Here is a 14,179-nt window from a genome sequence, read left to right as displayed (position 1 = left end):
TTAAAGGTCACCAGGAACAACTGGACGTGCACTTCTATTCAGTCACATCATCAACAAGCACTGCAGGAAAATATGGACTGTATCATCTTAACGTTCACTTAGACTTTGAACTCATCTGTTATCCAGTGAGAAAGATTTCATGTTAAGTAAAATATCATTGAAATAGTTTCCCAAACTTTTTGTGCTTTTGCAGCAGCTTCAAACACCACAGTGTTTGATTCAGAGGAACTTCAGAATGAGTGTTCACACAGATCAGATTGAAGAAAAGGCCGATTGGGAAAGTTTCAGACTCGGACTTGAAAAGTTTCCTGCTGAATAAAAGCCTCTGTGTTGAGGCACAGCAGTGGCTGGATGAGTGTTTGTCACCTGACTCTGCAGCTCCGTCACGTCTTTGGCCAGCTCAGTCTGCAGGGTTTGAGGAAGGCTGGAGAACAAAGTGGACGACAGCTCCTTCTGCCCGTCCTCTTTGTACTTCACCTGCAGGGTCAACAGAACTGTTTTTATGTTCTTTTATTTTCTTTTTACTTTTATTGAAAACGTAAACTGAGTAGTGAAAAGGCATTCAGGGTTTGAGTCAGGAGAGTTGTTAGACACACAGAAGAGAGCATGTTTATGAGGAGAAAGGACTGGATCTGGCAGCAGGAGAGCACCGAGCTGCCACCATTCACATCCAGAGATGAATGATGTGGTTTGCATTAAACTATTAAAGTATTTCTTTACACTGAATAACTGTGGCCTGACTGTTTTGTTCTAGTTTTAGCTGAAAAATTGTTTCAAAATGAAAGCGATGCCAAAGTTGGAGACTTCACTGCACCATCTGCCAGCTTTGCCTCTCTTTCCATGAGGTTTGACAACTCATGGAAGGAGAGGGAGACTAAAACTGGTGACCTTTAACTCCTGAAACCTCCCATATTTAAAATCCCACTAAGCTAACAGATCCAAACACTGACTGCGTAGCAGGGTATAATGGTAATGATAGCAGGAGGCGATGGATGTGACAGTTTAGAAATTAAAGTTCACAATGCAGCACACAGCGAGACAATGACAGTTTGTATGCAGATACGAGTAAATTACACAAAGATTTTTTTTGTATTTAAAAGAACAACTTGCCAGTAACTAGTCTGCACGGAAAGAAGACGTGTGGCAGCTCAAAACCACTTAGAAACCAAATAAACTGTCAGTCAAATGTTTGGTACTTCAAAAAATGAAAGACGTTTGATTTCTTAATTGCATTCAATAATTCTCACTTTGTAAGACACGGTCTGAGTGAACTTTTATTGTACATGGACACAACTACCACAAGCATAACATATAAGACACAGATGTCCCTCATTCTTCTGTCCCTTTTCTCTTTTTTATTATTTTTTAAAGCTATTTTAAGGGTTTAAAATTGAAAAGAGTCTTGTAGGATTATAAACCTGTTTTGTGGATTTCTCAAAGTTGATTGGTTAGATTAGTGGGATATAAAATGGACAAGGAGAGCAAAAGGTCCAGAGTTTGAGTCACCGTGGGTCACATTTTGCTTGTTTTACACATTTCATTGAAGAAAGAGCAGAAGGATTCCCAGCTGCTATTCTGCAAATGGTCTCCAACATCAGCACAGCTTTCATTTTTGAACTATTTTCAGCCATCACTATGTTGATATAAATTCAAAATGTTTACAGTTTAAGCCTTTTTATGCAAATACATGTGAAAACATGAACACCAGGCTTTTATGATACAACAGTTAACTTAAAGTGTGTTGATTAAAAACTTGACGGTCCTCCGTTAGGCTTGGCAAGCCGCTGGACTTTAATAAACTGAAGGAATCTCTGGTGTGTCTTACCTCCTGACAATATGTTTCTTATCTCATAAAAACAGCAAACAGTACCTGGCTCTGTATCTGTGAGGCCTGCTTGGCGTGTTGAGTTTGCAGAGTTTCAGGCATCACAGAGTACAAACTGCTGCCGGTCTCCTGCCTCCCTGACTTCTTATACTTTGTCTGAAGATCACATAAAGAATAAGATCAGTTTCTTTACTGCTTTATTGGTTTGAGCTGTCAAACATCTAAATCTGCAGCATAAACGTTCACATTCTCAGTCCCAACGTTACTAAATTAGCTTCATCATGTTTGTCCAAATTAATTTAGGTTTTCACTGAAGAGCAGCTTTATGTAACACTTACAGCTTCTTTCTATCTTTCATCAACACATTTAAGTGTTTTTGATCATCCTCTCAAGTTTCCTTCATCTCACCTCGCTCTGCAGCTCAGACACCGTTTTAGCAAACTTTGTCTCAGCGGTTTCAGGCAGCTGAGAGTAGAAACTCTGAGACATGCTCTTCATCCCCTCCTTGTACTTTTTCTACAATCAAAACAGAAAACAGGATCTGTAACATGGGATTAAGAAAAATTGCTTTAGAAATGTATCTAAAGAAATTATTAGAAGACACATCAACTTCTGACCAATCAGAGCCTTCTTTCAGACTTCATTGCCATTTTATTCAAAATAATTTGCTTAACACTGTCAGTATTTAACTGTGCTGCTTCCGTTCTGTCCTCCTGATTACACCCTGAGGACTTGGCTGTAAAGTACGATGAGTGAAACAGCACCCCTCTAAATGCCACACAGTGAGTCCAATACTCCCACAGGTCTGCAGTGGGCCGAGTTGGCTTTCCTTGATTAAAAGAAATAAAGTAAGGTTGAAGTCATACCAGTACCACACTGGGATTAGTCAGAGTTATGCTGGGGAAGCCAATCATCACTCCACTCAAATCACAGTGTGAACGTCACTGAATAACTGTTAGTCATTTCATCCTGCAAAGCTACCAACTGAAGTGTGGATGGGGGAGTTTATTGTTTATTAAATAGTTAACTAAACTAACTAATGACTTATTTTACCATCTACTGAGCTCATCACATCAGCAGTGCTAAGCTGGATTTGTCTGCATATGTCTTCACTTAAGTAATAGTTTCATCATGATCACACACAGCGGGGACAGCAGTCACAGGGTTTGTACCTCATGTTTAATACATGCAGGTTATTGATACTTCATGACATGATGTCTGATCATGTTTTGAATTAATGCTTCTTTCAGTCGTTATTAGAGTACTATTGTGGTTAGTTAACAAGAGATGCACCAGACCTGCATGTGTAAGGCATAATTTTATGTATTATGACAGCTTTAAGAATTGAATCTGCAGGTTGGTCTAAAGCAGCCGTGTCTCTCTGCACCTACTTGGCTTTGCAGGTCGGTGACCTCTCGGGCAAACTGGGTCTCCAGAGTATCAGGGAGCAGGTGGTAAACTGGACATGACAAGTACTTCTTCACAGCGTCTTTATATGAGACCTACATGACACAGAGACAAAATATAGACATTCACAAATAAACTTTCGTGATTTTTTTGTGTGCCATTTTTAAAGTAAGCTTTACCACCACATGCTTCTTCTCAGTTTGCTAGTTTGGATCTAGCTTCACGGTTGAAAGTTCATGTTAACAAAAGTTTTTAGACTTTTGTTAACAGTTTTTAGTCATATTCCTGCATACCTGACTCTGTAGCTGGGAAGCCTCTTTAGCGTGCTGTGTCTCCAGAGTTTCAGGTAGTCGGTGGTACAGAGATGTCGATGTGTCCTTCTTACTGGCCTTTTTGTATTTTGCCTGAAAGACACAATTTGCACTGGAGATTTAAGTGCAGTTAGCACTAAAAAAATCAGTCATGTGCAGTTAACTCTACACCGAGGTTCCTACCTACCACAGAAACATAAAGACTATGAAAATGTATACAAATTATGTTTTTCTCTTCCACTTTCTTGAAGGTAGTGTTAGCCTAAATTAGAGGGCAACTGGCTGATATGGGGAGAATTCATGTGGGCGTTTGAACCTAAAAAATCTTGTGACAGTTGGGGGCTTATCCGGGATATGTTTGTAGAATTAGTTGCGTCACTGTTAATAACCAACCTGGTTTGTTAACCTGGTTTGTTAAGCAAATAATAAATAGAGCTAAATATCTATATTTATTATTTGCTTAGCATTTGCTTAAAGCTACAAATATGGCTTTTATTTGGATACAGGCTGAGATGGTTGCCAGTTTTAGACTGATTATAATAAATTCCTGTAAATTACACTGACTATTTTAATTCTCCAGATGACGGTCATAAATACCTCCTCAGTGCCTTAATGAAATACATACAATTCTGGTTCCTTCCTATATTATTATCTATAAATGTAAGAAATGCTGAAATAGGTCCCTAACATTTTGAATTGTAGTATATAAAACCAGACACTCGTGGTCTGACGTGCATTTACCTTAAAGTTGATCTATGGCTTATTTGGCCTATTTTATAGGAGCCAGACGTCATGAGAGCTCATGCATCTTGACTGAACTCAGTATTTAATTCAGCTAGAAATTGTAAATATAAAAGAAATTGTAAATATCACCACAATCTTACATTTAATCATATTTGCATAAAATCAGCATCATCTCTGGGTTATTCTATGAGACCTGACTGCACTTTGAATATTCAGAGCACTCACCTCGCTCTGCATCTCCGTCAGCTCTTTAGCGTGCTGGGTGTCGAGGGTGTCGGGGAGCAGAGAGTACAAGTTGAAACTCATCTCTTTCATATCTTCTTTGTACTTGACCTTGTAATGAAGCAAAGCAGAGCCAGCAGGATGAGAACAAAGAGTTCTTCATTCACACAGATATTTTTTATTATTACAGCAGGATCACATCATACAGACTTCTTGTCTATACAGGTCACGTTTTATTTGAAAGCTTACTGAACTGATCACATAATAAATCTGGAGACTGAATTCTCTGTTGAAGGGGAGACAAACGGACTCGCATACCAGAGCTGATCGAGGTACTTTGTTCATTGATGATGAAAAACATTTCTACCTAAGAGCAGGTAGAAATCGTACCTCACTCAGCATCTCTGTCTGCTGACGAACAAACTGTGTGTCGTTGGTTTCTGGCATCAGGTGGTAAAGGCTGGGCCCATCTTTCTTTAAAGGCTGCTTGTACTTCAGCTAGAACAGATGTAGAAGAACATTATTTACGATGTCTTTAATCGCTTTAATAAGAACATCCATATCCTTTTCTGCACAGGAATCCAGTTACTACTTAATAGTAAAAGTCCTCAAAGTTTGCACCATGTGGGAAAAGCAATTCCTCTGTTTATATATACTGGTTTGGACCCTATGACTAAATGTATTGATACCTCTGAGACATTTGGCTGATGAGTGAATTGAGGTACCTGACTCTGCAGCTCAGAAGCCTCTTTAGCGTGCTGCGTCTCCAGAGTCTCAGGTAGAGTTGAATAGAGGGCGCTTGACACGCCCTTCTTTCCTGCTTCTTTGTACTTCATCTTAACAAAAAAGAAGAATGAATAAACAAAATATAGGGCAGATTTCTCCAAATAGACATATCTCAATTTCCAAAAAAGCTCCGTCTCCATCTCTGTCCTGCGCAACTACATTTATTTTGTCATTTTAACCACTGAACCAAATGTGAATCAAATAAAAGAGTGAGTGAAACATAGAGTTTTGTTCCATCTGCATAGATGTAATACGTTATTATCTTGTAAACCACACATTTAAACATTTGGACATAATTTGCAAGGACCCCTGGGAAGATAATGCAGATAACGTTTGTAGAGACATTTACCTCGCTCTGCAGCCCAGAAACTGTTTTTGCAAACTGAGTCTCAATGGTTTCTGGGAGCTGTGAGTAAAAACTTTGAGAGAGGTTTCTCTTCATAGCCTCCTTGTACTTGTTCTGGAAAAGATGGACAAGTAATGTAAAATATCCTGAAGGGTTTTAAAAGGACTGAATGCTGCACAACCAGCCTTGAGCTATGTTGGAGAAATATCCCGCTTCCAGGTCATAGTCATGTAAACACTACTGTGATATTCTGTCATAAATCTAAGACATGTAGAATATTCTGACACTGATAAAGTTTTGTGAGCACGTATGCAGCACATTTAGAATATGTGTTTTACATGGATTTGCAACACATACGTGAAAATCCACATACTGTATACAGCCTACAGCTGCTCACAAACCAACCAGTCTGTTGTTTGCAAGAAAAGGTATTAAAAACACGTCCCACAGTCCTTTGACACCCACATATACGGTCAAGATTTTTCAGAAGGTGGTTGAAGGAATAATAAACAGGCTGTTTTTGCACAGTCGAACAAGTCTGCCAACAGTAAAAAGCAGAGAAAATGGCCCCAACACCAACACTTTTTCACATTTAAATGCGATCATGTACATGTTAGAGGATCGTTAATGGTGAAAAACTCAGTTTTATTAGCTGTGTAACTAACTTAGTGGAAATATTGACTTTTTTGAAACTGTAATAAGTGAGAGGCAAAAATGTCACTTTTATCTGAATCCTTAAAAACAAATGTTTCCCATCTTCCGTTGCTTACAGATCAGATATTGTTATTAACTCCTCTCCAGTACGTGCTGCGAACAGCCTGCGATGCTTTGATCCTGTTTCTGATGCTAATCTGCCCTCTGATGAGCGTCTAAGGTAGAAGCATCAGAGAGCGGTGAATAATCTGGGTAGTGATTATTTATAACTAATCAAAGGGCATTCTTACTGCAGCTCTCTCTGCATTTCCCTATTTTTGCTCTCAGTTCTCAGTTGAAGCACAGCCTGGATCCCTCCTGCATGTCGAAGCGCTGCTGTTTATTCGATCTCTCTCCAAAATGTCAGGCAAACAAATGACGAGACAGCATATTTGACCTAATCTCACACAAGACTTTAAGATCGGGACGTTGTTTCGGACGATGACTTTCATGTAATGATAACCTGGAAACCAGCGAACGGGCTAACCATGACGTTTAAATCTGCGCATCAAGTATATTAAAACCAGGTAACTATAGCAACAGTACTGATGTGTCACGTTTCCATCCATTATCCAAACCCATCATTGATTTTTTAGTAAAAAGTGCATTTTCAAGTGTGGAGAAATCAACATCTTGTGCTCTACAGTGAGTATTTGTGGCATGTTGGACTGAGTCACACTAAACGTTTGACATGTAACAGGAAACACGTCAGCCTGTGCAGCAGCACGCGTCACTCTCATGTTTTTAAAAGCGTTTGGTGGGGAAGCACAAAGAACATCTTCTACTCTAATTTAGTTTGTTCTCTTATTTTCAGGAAAACAGAGAAATCCTTTTTATACAAACTAACTGAGCAGTTTTGAAGTCTCACAGCTTCTTTTTAGCCAAAATGTGCAGCCGAACTCTGTTGTCGTCAGCTCTGGGCAGTAAAATGTTTGCTCTATTGCTGCAACACAAACGTTTTTATCTTGTTTCCTGTTTTGATGACTTTCCGTCATATTTCTCTTCTGAAGTGGTTTTAGATTCTGCTCTGGTCATCAACAGGTGACTGTGGGATACTTTGATGGTTTATTTACCTCGCTCAGCACGTCGCTCATCTCTCTGGCAAAGCTGGTTTCTGAAGTGTCGGGTAGAGTGGCGTACAGCGAGCTGGACATCTCCTTCTTCCCGCTCTCTTTGTATTTTACCTGCGGAGCCAAAAATGTTTATCATGCTACATACTTTTACTCTCTGACAGTTTAGCTTGAATTGCCGTGTGCTGGTCGCACTTCTTTGTACTTCTTTGTACTTCTTTGTTTCTGTCACGCTCATTCCTTCCTGCCAACTGTTCTCTTCCCTGTCTTCATGTTTGCTCATTGTCACATATGAATCTTTTATTTGCTCCTAATCATCCCTCTGTGGATGACTAGTTGTCAGGTAATACTACAAGAAAACAACACATTACCTCACTCAGCAGCTCTGCAGCTTCTTTCGCGTGCTGCGTGTCCATGGTGTGAGGCAGGAGGGAGTACAGGCAGGCGTTCGCCTCCTTTTTACCAGCCTCCTTGTACTTGGTCTGCAATTTCAAATGAACCGTTAGCATCAGTGGTGGCTTGTGCATCACTCTCTGTAGCCTGTAGTTACTGCTTTACCCCACATGGAGCTAATCTTTGCCATTCATATGCTACGCTGCTGCCCGGACAGGTTGAGTAGTTATCTTGGTGCACGTCACACACAAAGCACAACAGTTGAACATGGAAACAACAGAATTAGTTTTAATGCTGCCTGCTGTTTACCGGTGTTTTAAGACATTTGCACATTAGGAGTAGATTCTGAACAGATTGTTATTTATGGATTTTGTTGGGTTTCCCCAAAGTTTGATTCTGTTCATCTGGACGTTTTCAGTGGGAGAAACGTTTCACTCATCTAAGTGACTTCTTCTGTCTCAGCTGACTGCAGGTTGCAAAAGAGTCAACACTGGCCTGAGGGAGGGGGGTTTAAAGCTACACTGAATAATAAAATAACAACTTATTCTTGATAACAAGCAGGCACAAATTTCAAGCCTTTCCTGTTTGAGTGCCGTGTACCTCACTCTGCAGCTCAGACAGCTGTTTGGCCAGCTGTGTCTCTGTGGTCTCTGGGAGCCGATGGTACAAACTGCTCTGAATCTTCTGCTTCAGACCTTCTTTATATTTCACCTGCAGGAGATGAAGAAGAAACACATGTTTTCATTTTTTGTCCAGATTTCAATGGATTAGATTTTTTTGTATTATTTAACAAACTGAGGCCAGACGTCTGTTTCGTGGTTTACTCCACACTTCAACTCACTGGACTTCAGATCACACAAAGATCTGCAGTCTTCTATGTTCAAACATTCATTTCCCTCATTTTTTTATTTGGTGTGAAACACTTTGTAATATTTATCCTGATAAATAAAATCGCACCTTTACTTTCTTATTCCTACTTTTCTCTTTCTCATAAATTATTATGTGTACTCTTTTTTTAATTCGGAGTACTGCATACACAGGTTGTTTATCTTGACTGACGATGGAAAGAAAAAGCCATTAAAATGGGATTAAAGTACCTCACTCTGCAGGTTCGACACCTTCTTGGCGTGCTGTGTGTCGATGGTCTCGGGCAGCAGAGAGTACAGGTTGATGTTCATCTCCTTCTTACCGTCTTCTTTATATTTCACCTAGAAAAAACATTTGATTTAATCGGCAGCTTCTGCCCTTTAAAGTAATTCTTGGTTTTTTTCCTCTTCTATTTACCTCACTGAGCAGCTCGGAGACTTCTTTAGCGTGAGCCGTCTCTAACGTCTCTGGCAGGAGGTGGAAGAGGCTGCAGGAAAGAGTTTTCTTCTGGTCGGCCTTGTAGTTCAGCTGAGCACAAACAGGATCACATGCAGAGTATCAAACTGTCAGTGATGGTGAGCAAACTTCTAACATTGAACATTGTTCCTCAGGGTTCCACATCTGTCTGCCCAATGATGTGAACTATTCAAACCAGCTAACTGAACTCCTGCAACCTTTAGGATCCAACAAACACAAAATTGAACGACTATTTTATTCATTTTTATTTCATTTGAACTCATAACTGTATTTGAATTAATCAGCTGTTTTATGTATCGTGTACGCCTGCTCTGCCTCAGTGCTATTTACTGTAAATCCAAATATCTGTATGTACTGATAGATGTGTATGTATAGTCTACAATCACAGCAGTGAAGGGTTTTACCTCGCTCCGCACTTCAGAGGCTTCTTTGGCGTGCAGCGTCTCCAGAGTCTGCGGCAGGGTGGAGTACAGAGAGCTCGACATGTCTTTCTTCCCCTTTTTGTACTTCATCTGAAAATAATTTGACGAAATTACACTTTTGATTTTCTAACAGTTCAAGGAACAGACTTTGACAGTAATTCATTAAACACGACCTCAGTGGCCTTTCAGTTTCTTCTATAGTTAAACTGACTTTTTGAATCTCTGTGATCTGCATCAGTGGGTTAAGTTCAGTTTAATGTTAAATTCACAAAAATATTAAAATTTCAACATCCACAATATCAAATAAACACTCTGTATATTTCCTATAGTGGTTTCTAGGCTCATGCTGTTTAAAGTCACTTCTAATGCAACAGTTCTTCCTGCTGTTGTTTCACATTAAAAGACTTCAAATGGAAAAATACAAGATGGCTTTTATTTTGAAAGATTCATGAGGTGGACAGACAAAAATAATATTGATATTGAGAGTTGAACTTTTCTTTACTGTGTTGTCTGTTAGTGTGATTAACACAGACTGATGAGGAATTACTATAAACACAAACATTGTTTTCTCTTCTTCTGTGTTTGTGACGCTGCTTTGGGAGGAAGAATAATTGTATTTTTAACTGTGACAAAACTGAAATGTTAAAAATGTTCATTTTGCTGCTTTAGAATCTGTCGTAAATGTTTCATTTCTGCTACTTCAAGAGGAAGAAGTTGTTTTCTGCCGTGAATCAGCTGAAAACATTTCCCATAAAGACACCTGCTCCTCACCTCGCTCTGCAGCGCAGCAACATTTTTGGCAAACTGCATCTCGGCGGTCTCTGGTAGCTGACTGTAGGCACTCTTAGACAGGCTCTTCATCCCGCTCTCTTTGTATTTAATCTGTTAAAAGACAGCACATCAAAAACAGGAAGAGTTACTTCCTTCTATTCAGTGATGAACTCTTCAGATCTATTAGATATAAAGGACTCGAGCATCTGTAAGGCATACGGATTAGCCACACTTCTCTCTGTATTTATTTCTCTTTGTTGTCGTTTGCTTTTTCATCACTTGTGTTAAATGAACGCATATTTGTGCTTTCACAGATCAATAGTGACAGCGAGCCGAGCCTCGGCAGTGCAGACTGTATCTGTAATGCTAATTAAATGCAGCAGTGCAGATAAACCAACTAACGATGAGCTGACACGAGTTTCTGTGCAGTAACTGGAGACCTGATGCTGCTCCTGTTTCAGCCTCTTTACATGCCGTCCTGTTTATTTTACGATTCACTGACTGCTGCTGAGATAAGTCTTTGATAAACCTTTGACCTGTGCCCGCCGTAACGTGATCAGCTACGTCGGCCCCTGTGCTTTGATCAGAGCTGATGTTACTGTGAGTATGCCTTTTTAGATGCTTCTTTAACTTTTCCTGCATTAAATCCTATAAGTCAGTTTTTCTCAGTCGTTTTTCAACCTGATGGTTTTTATAAGATTTGCTTTAATTTCCTGCCCAGTCAGGCTCATTGTCATTAATTACAGATGATAATAGCTGTGATTACTGAAGTTAAAAACACACCATGTTTGATTAAAAACCAATTAAACTTCTAGTCTGAGCCCCTGATTTGGTAAAAACACGAGTTTTAGCTTCTTAATTATTACTCAGACTTTATTTCCTTCAGTTTTATTTCTGTGAAATCTCGTTGTGTTCTTCACTTTTGCTCTCATTGTCGGGTGTTTTCTGCAGGTACCTCCGGCGAGCTTCCTGTGACGTCTTCATTTTCTGTGTTTCTAAACGATCGGCTTTCCTCTCTCTGCTGTTTTCTCAGCAGCCTCAGCTGCAGAGTTTTCCCTCCATCACTCTCACTCTAGTGCATAGAGTGATGGGCGTCTACACTAAATGCTTTAAAGGTGTGGCCTTATTATTTAAATTATGCTGACATGTGCACTTTTATAAATAAATCTGTATTGAACTGCAATTAACTGAATGCTTCATATTTCTATGATTCACAGTTCAAAATAATACTTTTTTCTCTGATACTGGGCTTTTTGTGGGAGGCCCTCCGGAGCAAACCTCCCTCTGATTGGCTGCCCTTTGTAAACAGAGGGTTTGCACAGCAGGTGGGTGGGGCTTCTGTGCTCACAGCTGACGACACATGGGCCAAAAGATTAAAAAAAGAAAAAAACAGCCTGAAACTGGGTGTTTAGAGCTTTCTGAACTTTGACCTTTGACACACTGACCTCTCTCACCTAACTTGAACCTGTGAGCAGGCTAAGCATGAACATCCACCACTGTGCATGTGACAGAAATTCACATGAAAGCATGAAAAGTCCACGTGAACAAATCAAGCAGTTTCTGAGATTCTGCAGACAAACTGTTTGTTTTGCCACAGAGCAGAGATGTGCAGACAGCCTCCATTTGTCCGTGTGGCACATTCACACTGAGGTTTTTATTCAGAGAGAAGAACTGTCACATCACTGTTTTTGTTTTTAGGTTATTTTTCAGTGTGATGAGACTCAGGTTCATAATCAGAGTTTGTTAAAAAAGAAAAGAAGAAGAAGAAAAGCTCAACCTCCCCAAAACGACATGCTTTATCATAACTGATGGGAGACTGGAGCAGAGGTCATGACATCACATTTACCTCGCTCAGCATGTCGCTCATCTCTCTGGCGAAGCTGGTTTCTGAAGTGGCGGGCAGAGTGGAGTACAGCGAGCTGGACATCTCCTTCTTCCCACCCTCCTTATATTTAATCTGGTTAAATCCACAACAGGAAACACGAATAATCTTCACTCGTTGGATCTATTTTCTCATGTCAGAGCAACACAAACTGAAAGGCTGCTCTCACCTCACTGAGCAGCTCTGCGGCCTCTTTAGCGTGTTGTGTCTCCAGAGTTTCAGGCAGCAGAGAATACAGGCATTCGCTCGCCTTCTTCCTTCCATCTTCTTTATATTTCACCTGCAGACGTCAACAAAAACTAATAAATATCACTTCTCAGTAAACGACGGCCATCACTGTGACACTTCTCAGGATCGATGCGAATCAATCAAAGTGTCTCTGTGAAAAAGGCGACGGAGAAGAAAAAGTGGGATCAAATTAGATGTAGCTTTTTTTAATGAAACGAGAATGAGACAGTCACATAGTCACATAACCAAACCCATATGCATCATATTATTAGACAATGCCTCTCTTCTTCGCACCTCCGACAGCACTGATGGATAACTGCAGCTGATCCCGTCAGCACCGTGCGTCCTGCCGTACCACAAAACTTGCGGGAAAAGCTCCAAAGATATAAACGAGTCCACGGCGCTGGCCTCGCCTCTGGTGCCTCTGCTGGATGCATCAGAAAGCACGGGACCCAAAGGATCCAGTGCCAGTGTCCTGTGCCAGACACCACACGACACCCCAGAGATCCCGTCATCACGCTCCGGTGGGTCAGAGCTGCTTGAGCAGCACTAAACACAGAAAGCAATAACTGTCTGGTCCAGATGTCCCGTATTTACAGTCTCCTTTGGGCTTTGACCAACACATTTGATCCAGCATCTGCCTCACACGTGGCCCACAAAGTCCAGCCAAGTCGGAGACTTTGAGCCGACACGTCACTCAGACTAAACCCAGACGTGTCCTCAGTCTGGGACAGGAGCTGTTAGTGAGAGTCCTCTGAATGACTTCAACAAACAAGAGATGACATGAACTATGACTTGAATCATCAGGCCGTCAGTGATCATGTTAATAGAAACTACAGTTCGCACTCTGCTGTTGGAGCGCAAGCTTCAAACGATTGAGGAGTGAAGCAGCTCACTCTCACAATGCAGCGGTATATTTAGCACAAGCCTCTTCATTTTTTAATGAAAATTCGACTTCACGCTGCTGCGCGGCTGATGCTCACTCGCTGTTACTGCGACATCTAAAAAACGAGTGGAAAACAGATTCTTTTCAGCTCTAATTCACATTTTTACACATCAGTATCACGTCTAAGTTGCTTTTCCATTTTTCAGCTTTGATTCTCTGTCACTGAGTAAATATTGATTTAACTGAGAAATGAGATTTGAAATGATTTATTCAGTCTGTCAGGGATGTGAAAAGGTTTTTTCCTGCCACAGTTCAAGGAAAGACCCAAAGACTGAGAGCACAAGATGAAAGGATGGTTTTCATATCAAGAAAACAGGAAGTGCTGCACTGAAGTAGCAGGAAAACCAGAGTCGTCCGAATGTAAGGAGCCAGAACCGAACACAGAGGAGCGTGTCACCGAAAGTGCAGCAGCCGTGTCATGTTCTGGTGGACGTGGACGCTCATTTGGAAGTCAAGCTCAAATAGCTGACAGCCTCACTGATTAAAGGCTCCGTTTTTATTATTTTTCTTTCACTTTGAAACACTCCTCGCCCTTATTTTTGCTTCAAATCTTCTTTCTTACCTCAAACATCTTTCTTAGTCATACTTTAACAACAGTAAACATGTCATCGTGTGCCGTGTACCTCACTCTGCAGCTCAGACAGCTGTTTGGCCAGCTGTGTCTCTGTGGTCTCTGGGAGCCGATGGTACAAACTGCTCTGAATCTTCTGCTTCAGACCTTCTTTATATTTCACCTGCAGGAGACAAGACGAGGCTGAGTTCAACATTAAAGCTAACACAGTTTAAAGA

At 40.6% G+C, this 14,179-nt stretch overlaps 1 protein-coding gene across 12 annotated transcripts in view; it reads right to left on the bottom strand.

Moving 5' to 3' along the window:
• LOC113029692 (LIM zinc-binding domain-containing Nebulette) overlaps positions 1 to 14,179 on the bottom strand; it is a 127,723-nt gene that overhangs the window by 48,779 nt on the left and 64,765 nt on the right. For 5 of the 12 annotated variants that reach the window (XM_026180670.1, XM_026180667.1, XM_026180668.1 and 2 more), the window contains 19 exons: positions 14,014 to 14,124; positions 12,386 to 12,496; positions 12,181 to 12,291; positions 10,335 to 10,445; positions 9,546 to 9,653; positions 9,082 to 9,192; positions 8,895 to 9,005; positions 8,398 to 8,508; positions 7,776 to 7,886; positions 7,408 to 7,518; positions 5,645 to 5,755; positions 5,235 to 5,345; positions 4,900 to 5,007; positions 4,513 to 4,620; positions 3,526 to 3,636; positions 3,217 to 3,327; positions 2,234 to 2,341; positions 1,871 to 1,981; positions 367 to 477 (listed from right to left, as the gene is read on the bottom strand). The exons of 2 other annotated variants lie outside the window; for them this stretch is intronic. In XM_026180670.1, the coding sequence (XP_026036455.1) occupies positions 367 to 477; positions 1,871 to 1,981; positions 2,234 to 2,341; positions 3,217 to 3,327; positions 3,526 to 3,636; positions 4,513 to 4,620; positions 4,900 to 5,007; positions 5,235 to 5,345; positions 5,645 to 5,755; positions 7,408 to 7,518; positions 7,776 to 7,886; positions 8,398 to 8,508; positions 8,895 to 9,005; positions 9,082 to 9,192; positions 9,546 to 9,653; positions 10,335 to 10,445; positions 12,181 to 12,291; positions 12,386 to 12,496; positions 14,014 to 14,124 (2,097 nt within the window). 5 more of the 12 variants (XM_026180669.1, XM_026180671.1, XM_026180673.1 and 2 more) reach the window with 5 other exon arrangements.

Source organism: Astatotilapia calliptera, chromosome 9 (genome assembly GCF_900246225.1).
Source record: "Astatotilapia calliptera chromosome 9, fAstCal1.2, whole genome shotgun sequence".
Taxonomy (NCBI): Eukaryota; Metazoa; Chordata; class Actinopteri; order Cichliformes; family Cichlidae; genus Astatotilapia; species Astatotilapia calliptera.
The sequence above is the reverse complement of the archived record's forward strand: the minus strand, read 5'-3'. Positions and strand labels throughout refer to the sequence as shown.